At 42.3% G+C, this 22,616-nt stretch overlaps 1 protein-coding gene across 4 annotated transcripts in view; it reads left to right on the top strand.

Annotated features, from left to right (window-relative positions):
* The window catches only part of sgcd (sarcoglycan, delta (dystrophin-associated glycoprotein)), a 309,980-nt gene that overhangs the window by 225,591 nt on the left and 61,773 nt on the right, over positions 1 to 22,616 (top strand). For all 4 annotated transcript variants that reach the window (XM_037747839.1, XM_037747841.1, XM_037747840.1 and 1 more), the window contains 2 exons: positions 10,940 to 11,041; positions 21,528 to 21,615. In XM_037747839.1, the coding sequence (XP_037603767.1) occupies positions 10,940 to 11,041; positions 21,528 to 21,615 (190 nt within the window). The remainder of the gene's footprint in view (positions 1 to 10,939; positions 11,042 to 21,527; positions 21,616 to 22,616) is intronic.

Here is a 22,616-nt window from a genome sequence, read left to right as displayed (position 1 = left end):
TTCAGAAACACATTTCAGTGAACTATTTTCATAATAATAAGAAAAAAGGTTTCCGAACGAACTGCCATGTTGGTTCCGGTTTGAAAGCTGGGAGAAAAAGCCCACGAGTGCAAGTCATATCAGGTGTCTAGTGGCAGCACATCAAGCGTCCAATGCTGGGAAGCGAGGCAATCCCTTGTGTCCAAAAATGCCCCTGCGGACACGTAAGAGTCTAAAGTTAGCATGCCGATGTTTGTTAATTAGCACAGAGATTTTATAAATCTAATATTTCTCAGAGACAGCAGGTGACAGACTGTTGGCTTCATAGAATCGCTGCTAAACAAAAGTACTTCGTCAGCGTTTTTGAAAGCTTTATAGACACAGATCGCACCAAAACTGGGTGTTAAAGCGCTCTGTTCTCTCCATCCACACTGCAGTGTGAGGCCCAGTCTTTTCAAAATTGTACCTTGGAGAGCTTTTTTAGAACAGCTTAGGTTCAGAAAGCGGTGGCTTAAAGTGGATGTAATAACCAAACAGAGAGAAAAAGATCGCTTTTCAGATTCATCCACATTAGTGTGGACATGAGCTCTCTCTCACTACAGGTCCCCTGGTTCTTTCTCAGCCTCTAATTCGGTCCCTCACACTTATTTTCCCTCCCGCCTTCTAATGTTTTCATCTCCCTCCTCTCCTCCTCTCCCTCTCTCTTAACTCCACTCGCAGTCGGCATCTTTCGCCTCATTTACACCCCAACACGTCGCTTGTCTCATTTTCTCTTTACCCTTATCTTGCTCTCTGTGTTTATCTATCTATTTTACCCAGCCTTATCTCTCCCTGACTTCATCAATACCCCCCTCCTGCTCTCCTTTTCTTTCATCTTTCATTCCCGGGTCCTCCCTCTTTCAAATCCCCTTCTCCCCTCCATCTGCTTTCCTATCCCATTGATGGATGATGTGGCGCTGCGTCGAGGGCCTCAATCAGAGGAGCGCAGGTTCGCTGTGGAGAGCAATCTCAAAGCCAATTCCACTGATAGCCATCGCAGGGTGTTGCAACATGACGTTGCAGCTATCACCTGTTGAACGAGAGACAGAGAGAGAGAGAGAGAGAGAGAGAGAGCAGCGTCCAGGTGATGCTTCGCTCAGACTGTAGGACAGAAGGGAAACTTTTTTTCTGTTGTTGTTGTTGTTATCAAACGGATCAATTGAAAAATGTATTAGTTTGGAGTTCAGCCATGTTGGCGCCTGCATGGCACGCAGGGCCAACGGAGGCTGATTGAAAGAGCACTCAGTGTTGCAGGAGCGGAGAGGGAATGGATTGCAGGAGACGCATTGTTGCCGCTCGATGGTGCTTCATTTTACTCTCCGAGTGCTTTTTGGCGGAGGGCTCGCAGGTGGCCGGGCCGCTCTTTCATGTATTCATTTGCATTTGAAACGCTAACGCAGGTTTTTTCCGCTGGTAAATGAGAGAATAAACAAGGGAACAGCTTCCCCCCTCGGTCGCTGTGTTTACCTGTGGCAAACACGCGGCTCGGTTCTACCTCTGAGCCCCCTCGTCATTATTTGCTGACATGACTGGAGGAGAAGTGTTTAAGCAGCCTGGAGGGGAAGATTTACACAAGCTGTAATTTAAATCTGCTAATCCTCAATGATACATTATCTACAATTCCTATTTTTCTGATTGTGATGTTGTCACGGTATCTGACTCCCTGCCATGGAAGTGTGAAACTAATTCATGAAAGTCTTTGTTGTTTTTGTCTCTCGCTGTGTCCCAGTTAACGGGCTAGATCGTCTGTTCCATTTTTAAATGCAGCCAAGAAGTGCAGCCTGGATTGGTAGGATTCGACCGGTGCATCTTTGCAGCCTTCAGTGTCCCATAATCAATTTTGGGTCAGTCAATTCGTTTGTGTAGGATTTTATGTGAATATAGCATTGTTTTTGTTAGATTAGAATAATGAGACAATCCTGGTTGAGAAGTGTTGCACATCGATATTCTGCAATTCCCTTTAATATGTTCAATGTCCATTTAAAACATCCTGCATTCTACTTTTCTTTTTTTTTCATGGCAATGATGGGGTGGTTAAGGGTTAATGGAAGATTGTAGTTGTGCCAAATATAATAATGATGATATGCCAAAACTACAGTTACGGTTGCAGTGATGGCTGAGCAATTAATCAAATTTTAATTACGATTTTAGCTTCAGACGATTATGAAAACAAGTTAATAGACGTAAAATGATTATTGTGCAGCATTTGTTTCGCAATAACGCTCTCGTTTTGTCTTGTGTTATTAAAAAAAAATAACACCCATTTGTTTTACAACGGTGTGCTTTCGCCCCGGTGGACAGGTCAGGGACGGACGCTCGGTGTGAGAACTCTCCCCGGTGCTGACTCGCCGTCGCTGGGCTTATTTCCTCCATGGTGGTGCACCGCGATCGTCTCTTAATGTCATTTCTAGTGATACAAAGACTGTTGCGTCTCCGTTGCTTTCAGCCCATTGACCCCCATGTGTATCCCCATGTCGCATGAATGGGATGCGTCCACTGAGGACTCTTAGTCTGAAGTGATCAAATTACAGGCTGACACATAATGGCTTTATAGGAGGATAAGTGATCCTCCTCAACCAGTAAACTCAGGAAGAAATGCGCGGTTGATAAGTTTGGTTTAACCCCATGAGAAAAATAATAATTTGCAGTGTTGGAATGAAAGAAATACACACATTAAAAGAGGAAGAAAAACAATCTAAACACATGATAAATACATATACTGGTGGTACATAAAGGAACTAAACCTTTACCAACCAATGGGGGAAAAAAACACAAAAACATGTGAACTAAACCAATGAAGATTTACTATGACTTATTAAGTCATAAATCAGTTATCATCTGAATTAAATTATTATAATTTGTTGGCCTTTTGGAGGAAATGACTGGTTTGTAAACTTGAATGCACCGGTTGTTGGTTCAGACCCGGCGTCGGTCCGTCTGAAGGACTCACGGTGTCTCCTTCAGATCCAGCTTCCCATACTGTATATATAGAAGTATGGAGTGTCTCCCAGTAGTGTTTACTTGTGTTTGTTTACAAGAGCCTCCACAGGCTATAAGAGAAAACAAAGTTTATCAAAACAGAAAAACATCCACCCACGTTAACACTGTTGTGGGCACATTTTGCAGTTTGTGTTTTGTTCTTGCAGTTAATTGTCCAAAACAACGAACACTTGATCCCTTGTGATAGCGTTTACTGTGTAGGAGCATCCAAACATAGATCTTACCTTTAGGTATGCAAAACGTCTGACTCCTTGTGATATTTTCCTCAAAGCATCAAGACGTCTGTATTTGCTTTAGCCTCGAGGGTGGTGGCTTGATGCATATCGATGCAGACGCTCAATAACGGGCCGAGAGCTCGGCATTATTGACGGCGGTGACTCCCAGCTCTCTGGAGATGTCGACTTCAGAAAAGGAGATGGAGGGATATATATATATAGGCGGAGAGATGCTATAGATAAAGAAAAACAAGGGCGGATACAGACAGAGCGATTCAAAGATCCAGTGTTACATCACTCCTTATATTTGCTGTTGCTGCTCTTCTTCCTCCTCGCTGCCGACCCCCCTCCGTCTCTTCTGTAGCACGCACAGCTGAGCCAAATAAATCTGGAGAATAACAGAGGGAACTGAAGGCACAAATGTTATTTACAAGACAGACATTTTCTCCAGTGCTCATCCACCCACAAACAGCCAGGTAAACAGAGCAGCAAGTCGCACACACACAAATCTAGCAAACACACACAATCAGTCCGAGAAGCACACGTTCACAAAGGAGTCCAAGCACACACACACACACACACACACACACACAATAAATTATCAATAACTATCAGGCTAACAGAGTGGTGACAGTGGAGGCGATGCTGGGTTGGGTGTAGATCAATTTGTTCCTTGTTGCAGCAAAGAGAGAGAGAGAGAGAGAGGATGGGAGAGGAAGAAAGGGATTAAGGTGGGGGGGGATAAATGGGCGAGGGGGGAACTTGTGCGATGATGAATTATGTCCAAGTCTCTCACAGCTTCAGACAAGCAAAGGGAGAAAAGGATCCACAGAGTCGTGCCCAGCTAACACCCCTTATAGGCTGCACCCGACATTTCAAACACAAAGCGCTGGACGAAAACTAATTCATGTTACATTTCATATGTAATCCACAGGGTCCCTTATATTATTCTTTTTGTTAGGTTTTTATATCATTCTGCAGCTTCCCAATCCAAACATTCACATTTTGTATGTATGTTTTGACGTCAAAATGCTATTGTTTTCCAAGCTCTTCTAAACGCCTGTCTGATGGCGAGGTAAAGAGGTGAAAATATTCTAAATACTTAAACTGATATTGAGTTTTTTTAGGTGGCTAAAATACGTTTTTCTGCTGCTCCCGTCCACACCCGCTTTACCTCGCCGTCAGACAGCCCTTTCCGACACGGAGCTGAAACCATTATATCGCTCTCTTTAAAGCCGCCAGACTACATTAACAAAAACAGTCATGTTACATCGCAGAACGCGGGATTATACATTCAAACCCTACTTCCCTTAGTTTATTTCCAAACTAAGCACAGCTAATGTTGACTCAGCAAGTACTAGCGGTCACATTATTAACGGTTGAGTGGGTGTGCCCATTTGATAAAAAAAAACCTTCATCCTCTGAGGAGCATTAATGTAATCAATAAATTATGCACTTTAGATATAAGAAGCGTGTCTCATAGAGAGTAAAGTTTGTCTAGTCTTAGTAAAGATTTTGCAGTTAGAGATGTTTTGTGTGCTGTTTTTTTGACTTAATGAATTTCTCCTATATGGTGATAAACAACTGGAAAAACTAACGATTGATCTACTGGGAATCATGAATATCCGCAGCATACTTGGTTGACACTGGTTGACGGAAGGGAGATGACCTGATGGTGGTAGGAAATGTCAAAGTGTCAAATATTTAGGAATCTTCCTCTAAATACTGTGCTTGTGCCAAATTGAATGTCCGTCTGACCAATAGATGTCGACATGCATTAGCTTATTTGACAAATCAGTGGACTCTGCCACTCGGGGAAAGAAATATGCATATTTTATTTGACTTATTAACTGAGTAGTATTAATAGCAAAACAGGTGGCGAGATAGAGAGAGAGAGAGAGAGAGACAGAGAGAGAGAAGTTGGGAAGGCATCGAGGGAGGGAAAAAATGAGAGACGACAGACAGAGATGGAAAAAAACCCCAAAGAGATGGGACAAGAGGAATCTAAAAACTGACAAACAGGATGATCAGCAAGGGCACCGAACAAGGGAGTGGATTATAAGAAGATGAAAGGCAGCGGGTGAAGAAGAAGAAGAGGAGGGGAGGAGGTATAGAGGAGAGGGTAAGGAGGCACACCTGAGTGTTCAGAGGCCTCTGTCCTGGTAAGAGCGCTGCTGAATTATTCATGGCTGCTCGCCTCGCTGTGCCGGCTGCAACGCGCCGCTCACTGCAGAGAATAAAAAGAAAAGAACTCCCGACTAGAAAAAGAAAGTGCAAACAGTGCAGCTGTGTTCAGTGTTTTGAGTCAAGTCTAATTGCAGTTTCCTCATTGAGATGAAGACCATGATTGTGACTGGTGCGTGCTGCTGAATTAAGTTAATTAAAGAAAATGAATAGTGTGTTTGCACCCCGTTATCTTACATTCTTAGTTGTAGTTAGTTCTGTCTTTTGCTGTGGGATTTCTCTTTAACATTCAGTTCAGTGTCACTATTCCTGTCGTTACTGCACGTGGTGGCCAAACGGTGACTAAGACAAACAATCTGCTGACTCATGCAGATGGGATATGATGCATATGGGAGCTGTGTTAAGTTACTGCTGATACAAACTAAACCTTTCCTGCTGTTGCTGCTTCACATTAAAAGCATTGGTGAACCGGTTTGGACGCTTTTATTGTGAAGAAGCTATAAGAAATGCATTTGTCACCAAGTAAGCAGTGCATGTTCTTCAGTAATAACAGGTCGAACCAGCCAGCTATAGACATGCTCTGCGCCTTTTTGTCAGTTTTAAATATTGCAGGGAGGAGAAGTGCAATGAATGTGTCTCTCTCCATGGTGATAATACAGTCGAGCCCCAGCCTGTCCTTGTATCTCTCTCTCTCCACGGTGCTGGAGCCTCAAGGCGAGTCTCTTTATGTCTCTCTCTGTGGCCCTGAAACAGTCAAACCAAGGCTGTGTCCAAAATCACGACCTTGTTCACTGATCCCCAACAAGTACCGATGTAAACAACACTCAGTAGTGTATTCTACAGTGGTAGTAGTAAAGTCACAAAATAGCAGACATTGTAGTGCACTATTTAGTAAATAGGGAATTACTTTGGACTCTGTGGCTGTGTTTTGATCCTCTACAGTCGTTATTCCCTGTGAAGTGGACTGTGCAAGATATTAAGTTATGTTAAAGGTCCCATATCGTGCTCATTTTCAGGTTCATACTTGTATTTTATGTTTCTACTAGAACATGTTTACATGCTGTTATGTTCAACAGCTGTTTATTGGCACCGACCAATAAACGTAGTGTTTATAGACATTAACAAAACTACGTGAAAAGGTGTACAGGGTACCCCTAACTTACCTATGTCCTCTACCTCAAGAACCCAAAACCTTAACTATTAATCACACAACTAAATCAAAATACCACACAGGTCGAAATGCTTCAGAAGAATGAGTCAAAGAGAGAGAGAGAGAGAGAGAGAGGCAGCCCACAGTGTGCTTCTTTTGAAGGCAGCCCACCACAGCGATTGGCTTAGATAGCAGGAGCCAATCAGCAGCTGAACAACTCTCCACAGGTGGACTCCAATCACCTCCATTATCACTTAGACCTAGCAGCACCTGCAAGACAAGGGTGAGGGGCAGAACAGGAGAAAGGCTCTGCAGGCTCGTAACAATGTTCAATATTTTATTTCAGTGGTGTAAAATTTCCATAGTAGCAGCAACGGGTAGGGATCCGAGGTGTTTACGTTGCCGGGGTAACGCACAGAGAAAGTGATGTGTGCGTCAGTGACGTTGCAGGGAAAGTTCCCTTCATCGACATTCCCTGAACAGGGAGCAGGGAGAGCTGTTGATGTTCACGGTGGATCTGAACGCAGCTTGTTCCTCTCTGTGTGTCTCTCTCCACGGTGCTGAAACGTCAAACCCACTCTCTCTTTGCTGAGACAGTTAAACTGAGTATCTCAGACAGTCTTCTTTCTGTCTTTTTGTATTTTTTATACATTATATGAAATGCTGCATTTTACATCTCTCACTAATTCCCTTTATAGCTACTGTCACTGTACCAATACAGTGTCCTGAATGTGTTGTTGTGTCATCCAGCTGTTGTGCATTCACAGTTATTTGCAGTTCTCCACTGGACAATGGTAAAATTGGCTATTATAATACTAGTGCTACTGCAGTCATTTCTTTATGAAATAGAACCAATTTGGAGCCAAGTGTCCTTGAGTTCCTGAAATTCAGTTCTTCGTATTACGACTTATCTCCTCCGAGAGAAAAGGTGTGTGAAATGGAGAGGAAGAGATAGAGACCGAAGCACAACATTACTTTCCAGCTATTATGCATCCTCAGCGATTTACCCAGACTAAGATGTGATAAGATATGAAGTAGCCAGTGGGAGGAATCACTGAGAGTGAAGAGGGATCACGTGTGGGTAGATAGACATCTCATGTGTATCTAAGAATATTCTGTCCAGAACCTCCAGGTAAGGGGGAAATATATGTCTCCTTTCTTACAGTTGATTTTCGTCATCAAAGTGTCGGAAATTGAGTTTAAATAACGTCTGCCGGCCTTCTCTGACAGGCCTGCTGATTTCCACCTGGGGATAATTCACAATCACGACACGTCCAGGACTCTACCCCCCCTGCTGCCACGACAGCGCCAGAATTTTAATATGTTTCACGCAGCGGGGGGAAGGATTACATGAAGGAGGCTTGAAAACAGTTCCTCAGTTACTTTGGGATTTCAAAGGGTCTTGATCTCCATTTGCTCATCAGAACCTGAGGGATCAAAAGGCGTCAGGAAAACAAAAAAAAAAGTCTGTTACGGGAGAAGATCACATCAGCTTTTTTACTCTTCTATCACGTCTCTTATCTTTGAAACGATCCGGCAGGGGGGATCTCATTTAATATATATGTATAATGACTGGATGGAAAGTGAAGGGTCAGCCTTGCTCGTCGTATTTGATTCAAAGCAGCCCCCGAGCCAATCTCCTCTTATCGCTGCTGGCTAATATCCTTTGGTCTGTTGCTGTTCTGGTGTACAGGCTGAGACAATGAGAGCATCCGTAACACTGCTGCAATACCTCTGACAGTTCCTGCACTGCATACTCTTGCTTTTTTCAAGGATTTTTTTGGGGAAAAACAATAAAGATAAAAGACAATGCCTTACTTTTGGATGCCTTGGCTGTATTCTGTGAAGTTCAAGGGAAGCATGTGTGGTTTCCTCGTCGCTGCTGATTGGAGAATTTCATTCAGGGACCAGCTTGTCAAATGGACTTGTCTCGCCTCTGGGTTTGCTCTGACGTTAATTTATTTTTATGAAATAATGTGATGCCTGCTGCCACCTTAAAATACTTCACTTAATTTACCAAATGCGGTATGCATAAGCATTCGGTGTTTTGCCGTGTTTTAATGAGCTCGGCTCCCAGAGAGCGGAAACAAAATTAGTGTCCTTTGGGTGTCTGTGTGAAAAAAGTAAACAAGAACAAAATATGGAAGTGTTAACTTTTAAGTGAAAACATTCAAATTTTGACTCAAATCAAATCTCTTGTTAAAGTTATAATTAGAAATTCAGGTCAGTCAGTGAATGAACTTCTGTAGAACTAAATGATATGCATATTGAATCATTACGTGCACATCTCATCCTTGTAGATCTCTGAGCAGTATTTCCTCAGTATCAACTCAGTAAAACTATTCATCACTGTTATTTGGTTTAATTGAGACTTCAAATACATACACACACTTAGATATAATATTGCACAAAATTCACATAAACCTCTTATACGGAAATATCGCTCACATGATCAGCACGATAGGATACATTCTGAGCTCTCAGTTTGCATTGACCGCATTGTTCAATCTTTAAAGGGGACATATCGTGCTCATTTTCAGGTTCATACTTGTATTTGGGGTTTCTACTGGAACCTGTTTACATACTTTAATGTTCAAAAAACACATTATTTTTCTCTTACTGTCTGTCTGAATATACCTGTATTAAGGGACGCACCAATACCACTTTTTTTCAGTGCTTATAGTACTTACGTTCGTCGATACCGAGTACCGATACGAGTACTTCTCTGTGCCAAAAGGCCCTCGTTAACAGCCAGCTGGAGGGTGTGAGCGACACACGGCAGGCTGGGGAGTCCCGCATACGAGGCGGTGCGCCGCGACCGGCTCTAGGTCGGCTTGGAAAGGCACGGGATGAAGGTGCTTCCCGGGGCCGTGGACAAAGTGTCACCGGGGCGGACTGTCCTTAGTGCGCCCCAACCGCGTCGTGCCCCAAGGGCGGGGCTCGACCCACATAAAAGGCACCAGGGGTTTGCGGCAATGTCTGCAACCCACCCGACCCGTCTTGAAACACGGAGCAAGGAATCTAACGCACGCGCGAGTCAGAGGGTGCAAGAAAAACCCCGTGGCGCAATGAAAGCGAGGGCCGGCTGAGGTGGGATCCTGGCCCCCGCGGGGTCGGGCGCACCACCGGCCCGTCACGCCCGCACCGTCTGGAGGTGGAGCGTGAGCGCGTGCGATAGGAAAGATGGTGACGAGAGGTTAACGTCACGCTGCCGTAAAGTGGTATCGGTAGCGTTGTATCGGAGCCGTTTGCGAATACGAGTACATGAGCACAGTATCGAACCCGATACCTGATACTGGTATCGGTATCGGTGCATCCCTACCTGTATTTACCCTCTGTCTGAAACGCTCCGTTTTAGCGCCTGTCTCTTTAAGAACCCCTCCCAAAAATAGCCCAGTCTGCTCTGATTGGCTTGAGAGAAAAATAGGGTGAACCTTTGCAAAGGTAGTTAAGTGTCATAGGAAGGGGAGCCAAATCTGAATGGCTTGTTGAATCACGTTTTCTGATCTAGGCTTCGTACAAACTGGGTGATCTTATTTCACATATCCATATGAGCACAAGCACGGAAAAAGTGAGTTTTTCATAATATGTCCCCTTTAAATATTGAACAACATATTCTCTTGTGTTTGATAATGAAGAATAGTATGAGCCTGCACTCTGTTTATGTATGCAATGTGTACACCGTGTTTGCACAATGGATCAGTTTGTAATACTGATGCTGAGTCAAGTATCACCACTAACTCTGCATTAAAACAGATTAAAGAGATTAGGGCAGCTGATCAACTAGGGAGGCCGTTTAATGAGCCTAATGTGGTCTGTGTACAACGTTCACAGTTTGTACCAGGTAATCTGTGAGTGTGTAGCACAATGACATGTTTCCTCACAACACCACACGTGTGTATGTGATATTAAATTAAAAATTTTCCCCACACAGCAATCTTGCCACATAGATAAATAACAGGTGTTTGTTATCAAAATGCAGGTGTCGGGAAAATAAGATGGCAGGTGTTAAACCCAGCCAGCGATTCATGTTCATGGCTCTGCACCATATTGGCAGGAAACACTTGAAGAGAACACTGTGAAGAGCCTTGGCTTGCCCACAAGCGCTGCGCTGACTCATCCTTGATGTTGACGGCAAAAAATAGAACAAAAATGGAGAAAAACACAATTAAAACTTCACAAAACTTCAATCTCTGTAACGTCGAGTGTTTTCTATAATCCTCCTCTACCTGTCTGTGACTGCTGATGGTTGCAGAGTGTGATCAAACAATATGTCAAACTGTCAAGTGTTGTCATGATGAGCATGTTTTAAATAGCGTGACAAGAGAGTATGAAGATGCACTAACTGTGACTGTGTCTTTGTTCCTCACAGGACGGCATGGGCAACCTGAGAATAACGGAGAAGGGCCTGAAACTGGAAGGGGCCTCCGAGTTCCTCCAACCCCTCTATGCCAAAGAAATCCAATCCAAACCAGTAAGTCATCACAGAAAGACACACTTATACCCTGCAATTTTTAATGGCACCAGAAATTCCTGTCTCCACCAGGCGGCAACCTCCAGTTCTGAAAAGTGAAGCCGATGCCGAAGTGCCTCAAACTTGCATTCTTTCTAACAGCCAGCAGGGGGCGACTCCTCTGGTTGCTAAAAGAAGTCTGATTATATAGAAGTCTCTGAGAAAATGAGCCTACTTCTCTCTTGATTTATTACCTCAGTAAACATTGTAAACATGAGTTTATGGTCTCAATCGCTAGTTTCAAGTCTTCTTCAATACAGCATGATGTTCATTTAGTAAATTATGATCCCATTTAGAGTCACCCTTTTTATAAAAATAACTTTTTTTAATCATATTTGCTCCAATCTCGCCTACTTCAGCTTTAAGCCCAACCATGATGTTTTTTTTCTAAACCTAACTTAGTTGATTTGTTGCCTAAATCTAACTGCGTAATGACGTGGCGTTAAATGACACGCAAAAAGCCGTTTCACAGCGTTAATCCCGTGGTGCGAAAAACGTATAATGCATTATCATGACACATGAAATGTCCTTAAAGGTCCCATATTGTAAAAAGTTTTATTTTCATGTCTTTTATATTATAAAGCAGGTTTAAGTGCTGTATAAATACTGTTAAACTATCAAAAAAATCAATATAGGGAGAAATACACACAGCCCGTATTCAGAAATTTTGCGTTTGAAAAAAGCCGTTTTCTGTCCATTTGTGATGTCACAAATATACAATATTTAGACCATTACACGGTTTTAAATGTAAACATTCTAAATGTGTCCCAGTTTATTTCCTGTTGCAGTGTATGTAAATAACATCAGCTGACAGGAAGTAAACATGAACCCAAATTGTTGCCTAGCAACGCAATTCCGTTGCAATTCCGTTGAAATGCACTAAAACGGAGCGTTTCAGACAGAGGGTAAATACAGGTATATCCAAGCAGACAGTATGAAGAAAATAAAGTTTTTTTTTTAACATTACAACATGTAAACATGTTCTAGTAGAAACACAAAATACAAGTATGAACCTGAGAATGAGCACGATATGGGACCTTTAAGATTTGGTGCTATTTATACGCCTTCCCGTAAGATCAGGTTGTAGTTGCACAGAGCCATGACACCTAGTTCATAGATTACACTACATCAGTCAGTCCTGGAATAATCAGCATAAGCAGTCATTACAGCAGCAGTAGATTGATGTCATATAGCATTTCCCAAATAAATCCAAAACTGACTTTTTTACCGCAATGTAAGAGTAAATTACTTGCTTGCAATTATCCACAGCTCCACTAAGTAGTGTGAAACTGGGTGAATGACAGCACAGTGTGAAGTGAGAGGGTGCAACGGTGTGAAGAGATGAGTGTCTAATGACTGTGAGTGCGACAGTGTGAATGTGAGTCCCGGAGCCTACATCTTACACAATGGAAAAAAGCCTGTGAGACAATCCTGTTGGGACTAACACTGGAAGCATCACACTACTTCCACTCCAACCTGCATTAACAACTTGTATTGATTCCATTAAGTGTCTAAATGTTGCTCTAACAAAGCTTAGATTACGTTTGCAGAGGCTTTAAAACCACAGTCTGTGGAGGGACGCTGCGCTACATGTACTTACAGATGTAGCTGAAAAACCATCGATCCATTTCCTGCTACATTCGGGTCAGGTTGTGGTGTCAGCAGACTAATCCAAGTAGCCCAAATGTACTCCATCCTCTCCTCTTGGGGGGGGATCCTGAAACGTTCCCAGGTCAGATAGAATATGTTGTCTGGTCTAGTATGCTGTGAGTTTCTGCCATTGTGCCTCCCCTTAGAAATTCTCCACAGGGAGGCGGTTCTTTTGAGCTGAAGGGGCAATAGTTGTAGTCCGAGCTCGTTCCTGATGTCCTAGTTGCCCCAAAGGCTGAGCCGAGATATGAAGTAGCTTCTTGTGCCTGCAATCCTGTTGCGGTCATCACCCAAATATTGTGACCATGAGACTGGACGCAATCGATCGGAGGTTGTAAAGCTAGAGTGAAGATACTGGCATCATATGAAACTACAAGGGGTCCCTTGACCTCTGACCTCCAGATGTGTGAATGTAAATGGGTTCTATGGGTACCCACGAGTCTCCCCTTTACAGACATGCCCACTTTATGATAATCACATGCAGTTTGGGGCAAGTCATAGTCAAGTCAGCACACTGACACACTGACAGCTGTTGTTGCCTGTTGGGCTGCAGTTTGCCATGTTATGATTGGAGCATATTGTTTTATGCTAAATGCAGTACCTGTGAGAGTTTCTGGACAATATTTGTCATTGATTTGTGTTGTTCATTGATTTACAATAATAAATATATACATACATTTGAATAAAGCAGCATATTTGCCCATTACCATGTAGATACGAGTATTAAATAATTGACAAATCTCCCTTTAAGCTGCATTTTGAACAGATAAAAAATGTCAGGAAGTAAACATGGACCCAAGCTGTTTCCTAGCAACGCAATTCCGTTGAAATGCGCTAAAATGGAGCGTTTCAGACAGAGAGTAAACACAGGTATATTCAGATAGACAGTATGAGAAAAATAATGTGTTGTTTGAACATTAAAGCATGTAAACATGTTCTAGTAGAAACCCTAAATACAAGTGTGGACCTGAAGATGAGCATGATATGTCCCCTTTAAAGGTGAAATGTGTGTCAAAATACCATTTTGAATTGAAGACTGTGGTGCTGCAGAGATGTTCTGACCTACATATCATATTCCACACTTAAGAAAACATCTTTGTTTTGGTACAGATCCTCACAAAAATCATGTTTTTCAATAAAAATGTGAATAATAATGTAAAAATGATCATTCCCAGTCAAAATAATCACGATTAGATATGTATTTTTGAAATCGTGCAGCCCTAAAGATAAGACAAGGCATCGTGACCAGCACCATATGGTCCCATCAGTGCATCTGTTTCAGACCAGGTGGGTCGTAGTGAGGAAAGAAGCATGCACAACAGCCCTGGCCTCCAGTGTGCTGCACAGACTCACAACTTCAGCATCCGTTTTTCTTGGAAGGAAATCTTTAGCGTTTACCGATCCAAATGCAAAGTCTGTCTGAGGTCCCCTGGTATATGTTCTGTTTACGAAATTAACATTCTGGTGTGCTTCCTGCTGCTGCTCCTTATTACAACTATGCGAGAGGAGTATCCGGGCTGAGAGATGTCAGAGAAATGGAGAGATGGGCACGATAAAGTGATATGCACTCTCTCCCTCTGTCTCTTCTACTCTGGCAGTAATAATGGCTGGGTGCAGGTATAGTGGACGGATGGCTTGATAATGCAAGAGAGCAGCGCGCTTTATCTCTGCTGTCTAGGACCCGTACGCAAGCTGAGAGGGAGGATGAGTGATGGAGATAGGGGAGGCAGAGAGAGGAGCACGACAGAATGAGGTAGCAGAAAGACAGCAGAGTAAAGATGGAGATGGAGATGGAGATGAAGATGAGGAAAGAGAGAGAAGAAGAAGAAGAAGAGGAGATAGTAATAGAGACAGAAACACGGAGACAGATGGACGAGGACTGAATTAAAACGAGAGACATGGGAAGCCAGCAAGCATATTTTCGCAGGCGAGACGCAGCGGCCAAGTTCAACACCGACTCAAACAAGCACAACATGTTCGCAGTTTGATATCGTGGCTCGGTAAAATATGCATATTGAAATGAAGTCTCGGTTTCAGCAAACGGCACGAGAAGCAGCTCTGAATGACTGCAGATTTCTTCTAGTGCATTAATGCGATACTACGTATGAATATCTATCATCAGCTTATTCAAACATGTAAATACAGGCTGATAGAGCTAGGGTATTTAGCACCAGATGGCTGGAGGCTGTTGTAGTCTTTGTGAGACTCGCTGCCTGACGACCTATTCTAACCATGAGTAAGAGAGTTTCGCAGATCGAGGGTTATCATCTAGACACAACCATACTACAACTAGAGCATAGGGTGGATTAAACAGAGGAGAGGACAGAGAGAGGGATGGCTGGCTGGTACTGTCGCTTTAGCAGAGGAGATGAGAGGAACAATAGGTCAGTCCAGGAGAGGCTAGAAAGACAGATTTAAAAAAAAGAGTTATCTGTTAATATGAATGCAGTCTGTGCCTTTCCTAATTAGTCTCCCCTCCATGTCTCTTGTCTTTTAGCCCTCTATCTTTCTCTTAGTTCAGCTTTGTTCAGTTCAGATTTGGGACATTGTTATCTGAATGTGATGGAAAAGTTTTCACCGACAAGAATCAGAAAGCGACCAAGACAATCTAGTCTCATAGTTTATATAGCATAAAATGAAACAGATCAATCATATCACCTAAAGTTGCAATAATAATATTCAATATCAATATTTCTATATTAAAAAAGTTATCATTTAGCTGCTAAAGTGCCAGATATTGCTCTGTTAGGAGTAGGTGGAGACCAAAACAGAGCTAAAAGGGGAGTAAATATTAAACGTATTTGTCAAGATTCACAGAAACATGAATCCAAATGAAAGCTAATGTTGCACTATATCTGCTGGATGTATACATAAGCAACCATGTCTCCTAAAAGGTACATACTCATACAATGAATCTGCATTCTCAGTTACGTTTTGAGGAAAACCTATTTTCTCCTGGTATAAGGTTGCAGTTTTATATACGTGGTTAACCTTGTGAATTGAAACAAAACTACTCGGCTAGTTGTAGGAAAAGATCATAGTTCGGGTTCAAATGCTGTATATATCTTTTGATAAAACCAAGCTGACTTTCTGAAAGATCCAACATATAGCTCCCTAAAAATTGTTCCTCTAGCTCAACTTACTGAGGTTTAATTCAACCGTTGAGTTTTTTTGTGATCTTTGGAGCAGTTCATGCCTCCAAGAAATATTTCTGTAACCAAATCCGCATCTTTCTCAGAGTCTCTCATCTAACTCCTCTCTCGTTTTATATTCCTCCGTCTCTGATTCCTCTCTGTGTGAGAGGCGTCCTGCTGAGAGTAATATGGTCTGTTGCATTAGTAACGAAGAGAAGAGGCAGGCGGAGTGGATCAGAGGCTCCGCACGACAACAAACTCAACACATGTACGCACACAAACAGTCCAAAAGACTCCTGCAGTAGCCCCTCTGAGGCATTTAGAGAGACCGTAGCAGAGAGATGGAACGAGAAGATGGCTGTTATGAAACATAACACACTTTATACATTACCTGATGCTTAGCAGCATAAAACAGACTGTCCCGTGTTTCTCATCAGGCTAGTGTGGATTATGAATTAGATGGGTTGACTGATAAGAATGAGATACAAGTAGTCAAAATGAGAAAATTAAGTGGCAAAACCTGTCTCATAGAAATTATGTTGATATATGATGTATTGCTAATTATGATTACATTTTGATGGAAGCATATTTGCTGCCTGGATTATGTTCACTGCTTTTCAACTGAAGGAAGTTTCATTCAGGGAGATGATCCGGGTGCATGGTGGACGTACAAATTGCAGGACTTTAAGATCCGGTGTTCGCGTCCTGACACCTCTTCCTAACTGAACGCGATGCAAACGAGCGAGCGAGCCAACGAGCCACAGATTGTTTCAGTTTTTCCCACTGAAGATGTTCTAACCTGCTCCGCACATCAGCAAACAGGCAAAGCGTCCTGGCTCTATTTATGCAATTTTGTGCACCTCCGACCTATTTTCACTGGTCAACATCGATGCTAAACGGTTGCTATATCGTGACAGTAGTGCATGAAACAGGTAACCTGAAAAAAATCATGTTCCTCTGTGTCCTCCGGTGCTCCTAACGGCATCTGCAAGATTTCACAGACCGGAGGAAAACAAGCAGTAAGAGCTGATCTGAGGTCTGCTGTCCAGCTGCCGTCTATGAGAGCCGGCTGTCAATCACTCTGAACTCCGACCAAACGGTCAAACTAGGCAGCGCTGATCAAATATGAATCAATATTCTGTTACGTTAATGTCTATTTCTCTCCTCACATGTTTTCAGAATCATCTTGTAGTGCACGGGTTAGCTGGAAAATTAGAAAGTTTGCCACCATTGTGAAATCTGGTGAAGGAACGCCAAGTTCTGGTCACATGACCGGAGCACAGCCAATAGGAACGCTCTCTCAATGAAATGACTTTTGATTGGTCAAAGTCTCCCATCACGGGCTAGAAGCCTGAAAACAGAGCCATGAGGAGGAGCAGAAGTCTAGTTATCTCTCAGAACACTTGAATTACAATATGCTGAAAGGTTATTATGGGATTTTTGCCCAATGATGCCAAAAATATACTGCCTACTGCAGCTTTAATCATTATCCCTCTTTCTATGTAATAGAGAGGGAAATCGCTCATATATCTGGACAATATGTCGCGCTCCATTCGCCAGAGTTCGCTCGGTCTCTGCGTGTTAGAAAGAGGTGCCAGTCCTGAGTCCCGGGGTTAGGGAAAGGTTATGTAAACATGTCCTGTCTCGTACGGAATAGGAATTAGGAACATTGTTTTTGTATGAGCTGAGGTGAGCGAATGAATAGACTGACTGACATTAGTCCTCATCAAACTGCCCATTTCTCCTCCCTGTACACCGCGTTGTTGACCACCAATTAGACGTATTTTTCATGTTCTCCATCTTTTGTCGTTTATTGATGTCGGCGCAGCTGCAGGTTTAATGAGAGCTAATGAGTGAGCAGCGACTCCTCAGCACACTGAGGCACAGCTTCGCCCCTTAATCACTGTGTGATCTCTGGCTGCTGCAGGAAAACGTTGACAATCATGAGAGAAATGTGGTGAAATCTTTAGTTGTAAATCCCAAAAGGTGGTTCCAAACTCTCACTGTGAGGCAAGCCCATCGGCCAAATACCACAATGGGGTGTATAAATCTATTGTAAGCAGCAACCCTATGGCCAAAGCTTGTCATTCATTATTTCTGTATTTACATTGTAGTGCATTGTACAATTCGCCAGGCATTTATCTCATAATCTGCTATGCATCAGAATGGATATCATGCAGTCTGTCACAGATTGCAACCATGATTTTATTAGACCCGTCTCGTAAAGGGAGAGATACAGTGATTGTTGCAGTGAAGTTTTCAGAGCTTTGCTTTGTTATTACCCTTTATACATATAAGTGAAGTTCATTTGAAAACAGTCAATAGTAGACTGCTCTCTCATTACCACTGACCTTTAACAGAGACTCATTTTGTCTGAGCACATAGTCACTTCTTCTGTTTTATTCTGTCTTGTGTTGTGTGTTTTGGCAGCTTTTCAATCCCTGTGCAGTTGCATTCCTTTTTTTAATTCCTGGCCCTGAAGTACAGTTTGTCAGAAAACTGCCTCACTGTAGTTTTAATTGGATCCCAGTCAGGTGGCTTTTAGCAACTCTGTTACTCAAGAGCACTCATACAACCTGGGCTCTCTGTGTGTTTGGGCACTGTATGGTTCTGAGACAAAGTGTGCTTGAAGTAAATGTAGATAAAACCAAAAAGCTTCTCTTACAGCAACATTTAAAGGTACTATATTATATGTAACTTTCAGAAAATCCTTGTTATTAATGACACTTGTGGTTGTTAAATGAACTGCATCCTGTTGCGCATGCTCATGCTTCGTAGGTGCGAGCGAGCATCCTGGGCATCGGCCAAAACAGTGACGTGACCTTACATTACAATCATATATATCTTTGAATAATGTTCTACATAGAAAACAGTACACAAGCTGTTATAGGCAACCAAAGTTGGAGGAACGTCTCAGTTTTTAAGATTCATTACAATCCGTTCACACATTGGCAATACAAAGCGATTAATACATGTAAATTGTTACATATAGTACCTTTAACAACTAATAGATTATACTCTGGAAATTATCCATAACTTTGAATATCTGAGAGCTGTGATTGAGAGAACTTTTCAGAAAATACAAAGATTCTTTCTCCTTAATTAAATGTGTTTGACTGGCTAGCATATTTTGGTCATAGTATATGAGTGAACTGGTGATAAGTGGGTTTTTTAAGACAAATTAATGTTTGAAATAAACCAAGATATTAATAACTTTGCATCTTGGTGTTAAAGGAACAATATAGATACTACAAGCTGTCTCATACACTGTTCATCGCTATACTTACGAAAAGTAATGCACTGTACATTCATATATATATCCCATAAAATCAATTTGTGTGTATTTCACAAACTGGTGAACTAGGAAATATAAAGAGCCGCAAACGCCGTGTAGGCAGGAGGTCAGAGGTTCAATGGGTGGGTTAAAAACACCGGACTTTCGCCCAGGAAACTTGTGTTCCTGTCCCGTGTGAAACCAGAAGTCAGTGTTGATTTTGTCACATAACTTACATACTTCAGTTAAACCGTTTCTGGAGTTATTTTAAGCTAAACCACAATCTTTTCCTAAACCTAACTAAGTAGTTTTGTTGCTTAAACTTTTGAACTTAATTTTGAAAACACTGTATGCATGTAACAAGCGGAAATTGACACGTGTGGCTGGACATCTGTAGGAAAAGGAACGAAAAAAGGAGGGATAAGTAAGATATACTAACCGTTGCACGAGAATACGTTGAATACTGACAGCTAGCGTTTTTAAAATAAGTACCGCAGTCCAAATTCAAACATTGTAGCCGTGGAATCACTCGCTGCCTCGATGACTCAGCGGACCACAGAGAGATGTGCCGAGGCTTTTCAGGCCGGGTAGAATCTAACGTTAACGTCATCTGTTGATCCAGTTCGTTAGCTTGCTTCCACGGCTGCAGAAGGCTGCGTTTGTGTACCAGTTTGTTTCATATGTGGCAAAGGAGAACATACCAACTGTAGCATTGTTGTCGGAGAAGCCAGTATTTCAATTACTTATACTTATTTCAGTATACCAATTACATATTGTTCCTTTAACAGAAAGAAAGACAGCTAATGTTAATGTAATTATGAGCTCTGCAACACCTTCTATTATATTACATCCACTGTTTTCAAACTTCGTGTTACTTTATGCATTCAGGTCACACCACAAGTGTTGTTGTAAGACTTTCTTGCTTGTATATATCATACGTTTGGTGTATTTACTGTGAGAACTTCAATAAGTTTGGCGAGAGCCATAATGTTATCAGTATTATACACACAAGGCATATCCCCTCCTCGGCTGCGAGCGCAGCACAATGGTCAGGCCGTTATCTCTAATTAAGAAGTTGACTGAGGCATGAAGATTAGTCGGGCACAGAAAAGAGCGGAGTGTCCGACGTGATCGGCATTACAGATTTGGTGCAGGGCACTCTGGGAAATGGGAGTTATCAAACGGAGCAGGAGGCTGAAGTCTCGGCACTCGGACAGTTATGGAGTGTGTGTGTGTTTGAGTATGTTTGAGTGTGGAGTTGTACATTTGTATGCATGCGTATGTGCTCTTGTGCTTAGTATTACAGCTGGCTCAGCCTATAAGCCCAACCTCCAAGACAGCACAGGTGTGTGAAGATCAGGTGATCCATCTGAAGCTGTTCACAGGACAGTTTGAATTTGATTTATAGTTGACAATTAAAACCATAAAAGACAACCGAGACTAAATGTCTGCAGCCTCGGTAGCAGCTCTGTGAGGCTGTGCACAGCTCAATGTTAACTTCAGCATGCTAATATGATACTAAGCAGTTACAATGCATCCTAAGAGGGAACATGAACCAAACTTCATGGTGTGCAGTAGTTCGTTGAAACATTTCAATCCGAAACCAAAAATGTCAACCGACCAGCAGCTCTGCATTAAAAGTCACGGGGTCAACAATGTCATCAGGATTTATCCTCTCGGGATCATCAATGTCTTTTTTGAAAATGTCATGGTAGCCCATCAAGTATATGTGAGGAGTCAGTCTATATCAAAGTGGTGGACCTACTGACTGGCGCTGCCATCCGTAGAGCCCCGCGACTTGTGTGGCTTAGCAAATACATCGGTGTGCTCCTTCATTATACTTCCATGATGTCCCCATAAAGGACAAAATTATTATAGATTATGGTACTTTACAACAAGAACTTGAGTTTCCTCACCTGCAAAAACTTCAAGGTAGCAAGAGGATTTTCCAGTTCTGTCGTTTTTACGTCATCTCTGACACAGGCTGCCAGTAATCGACGCTGTTTCGTCTTTGAGGTTTTTTCTTTTTTTGTTCTTCGTACATGCCCAAGTTGGAGGGGGTAAAGAGAAGAAGAAAATACTGGGAGAATCGCCGATCCTACTTTCGATTTTGAAGGTCAAAATTTTCAATTTAGAATTGTAACACTTCTCGGAAACAGTCATATGAAATGTTTTCATAACATTTGGTTGTGATAGTCAATGTAAGGCTCAGGGACTTACTGTACTATGTCAATAACCGTATTTCCGTTCACATATTTTATTCACATTTTGAAGTATCGCATTAGAAAAGCTGTGTGGAAACGGCAAAAAAACATCCTCAAAAACCTCTAATAATTGAGTAACCATTGCACCACAAATTAAATAAATCAACCTGTCCATCTTTCCGCAGGGCCGCCCGCTGTTTCTGCAGTCGTCCAGAAACGTGTCGGTCAACATTGTCAACAGCAACAACCAGCTGCTCACACAACTTGTAACAGGTGAGACGCAGCGTGCTTTCATGTGTCTTTATTGATGTTTTCTTTTGATGTGATTCATGTTTTATTTTTTTTTAAAAAACATCAAACCTGACAACACTGACGACATCAGCTGCAACAGATTTATTATTATTATTTATGTTCCACTGGTCAGTGAAGAGATGTTTCTTCATCAGTTGCCCTTGGGCAAATTTCATATATTTATGTTTGTCATATGCTTTACTGCCACTTGGAACATTTTTTTTAAAGTATGTTGGGGCTTTTGGGACATTGATCATGATACTCTTTACAGATTGTTTCATTAGAGCCCTGGCGAGGTATACCGATCCAGTATTTTGCACTAACACAAAGACTAAAGAAACCTCAGGGAAAAAGGAAACCACATTTAGCAGATATGATATTTCTCATCATTTTAATCATTGTGCGATTTTAGATTTATCTTGGGACCCTTTGGTCCATCTTCTGTTCCCCTTAACTGTGCCGGCAGAGGCCTCAGTTGCACCGCCATAACTCGCACTTTCTTCTTTACATTCACCGTTTCTCTGCCTGTCACACTCTAATAGAGTCTTCTGTGAAGGGAAATCATTTTGAGTAAACATGCACAGGAAGTGTCTCTCACGTTTAAAAAGTGCGCTGACATTTGCCTTCTGGGTCTGAAGAGGAGGAAGTCTGCTCCGATGTTTCTCTTGGATGACTAAGCGGCGTTTCGTGTACGGGGAGGATCTTCACATCCCAGATGGAGAGTGACAGAATCAATTGCTCGCATGTCAATCAGTCACCCCCCCGGCGCCGGGTGTTTTCTGCCGCCGCATGAGACAAAGCAATTTGAATTGGAGGGAGTTGTCTACAATTTCTATTTTCTTGTTTTGTCGTGACACCAGTTAGAGTTTTGGCAGCTTGGATCTGAGTTTCCTGCAGTGAAATCTCTTTCACCAACAGGTCACAATTGGATGAAATAGTTTCGAAACATTTCCTCACAAACCGCTCCGGATTGTTTACTTCTT

This window comes from Sebastes umbrosus, chromosome 17 (assembly GCF_015220745.1).
Source record: "Sebastes umbrosus isolate fSebUmb1 chromosome 17, fSebUmb1.pri, whole genome shotgun sequence".
In the NCBI taxonomy this organism is placed as follows: domain Eukaryota; kingdom Metazoa; phylum Chordata; class Actinopteri; order Perciformes; family Sebastidae; genus Sebastes; species Sebastes umbrosus.
Note: the sequence above shows the minus strand (reverse complement) of the source record. Positions and strands in the feature narration are given on the sequence as shown.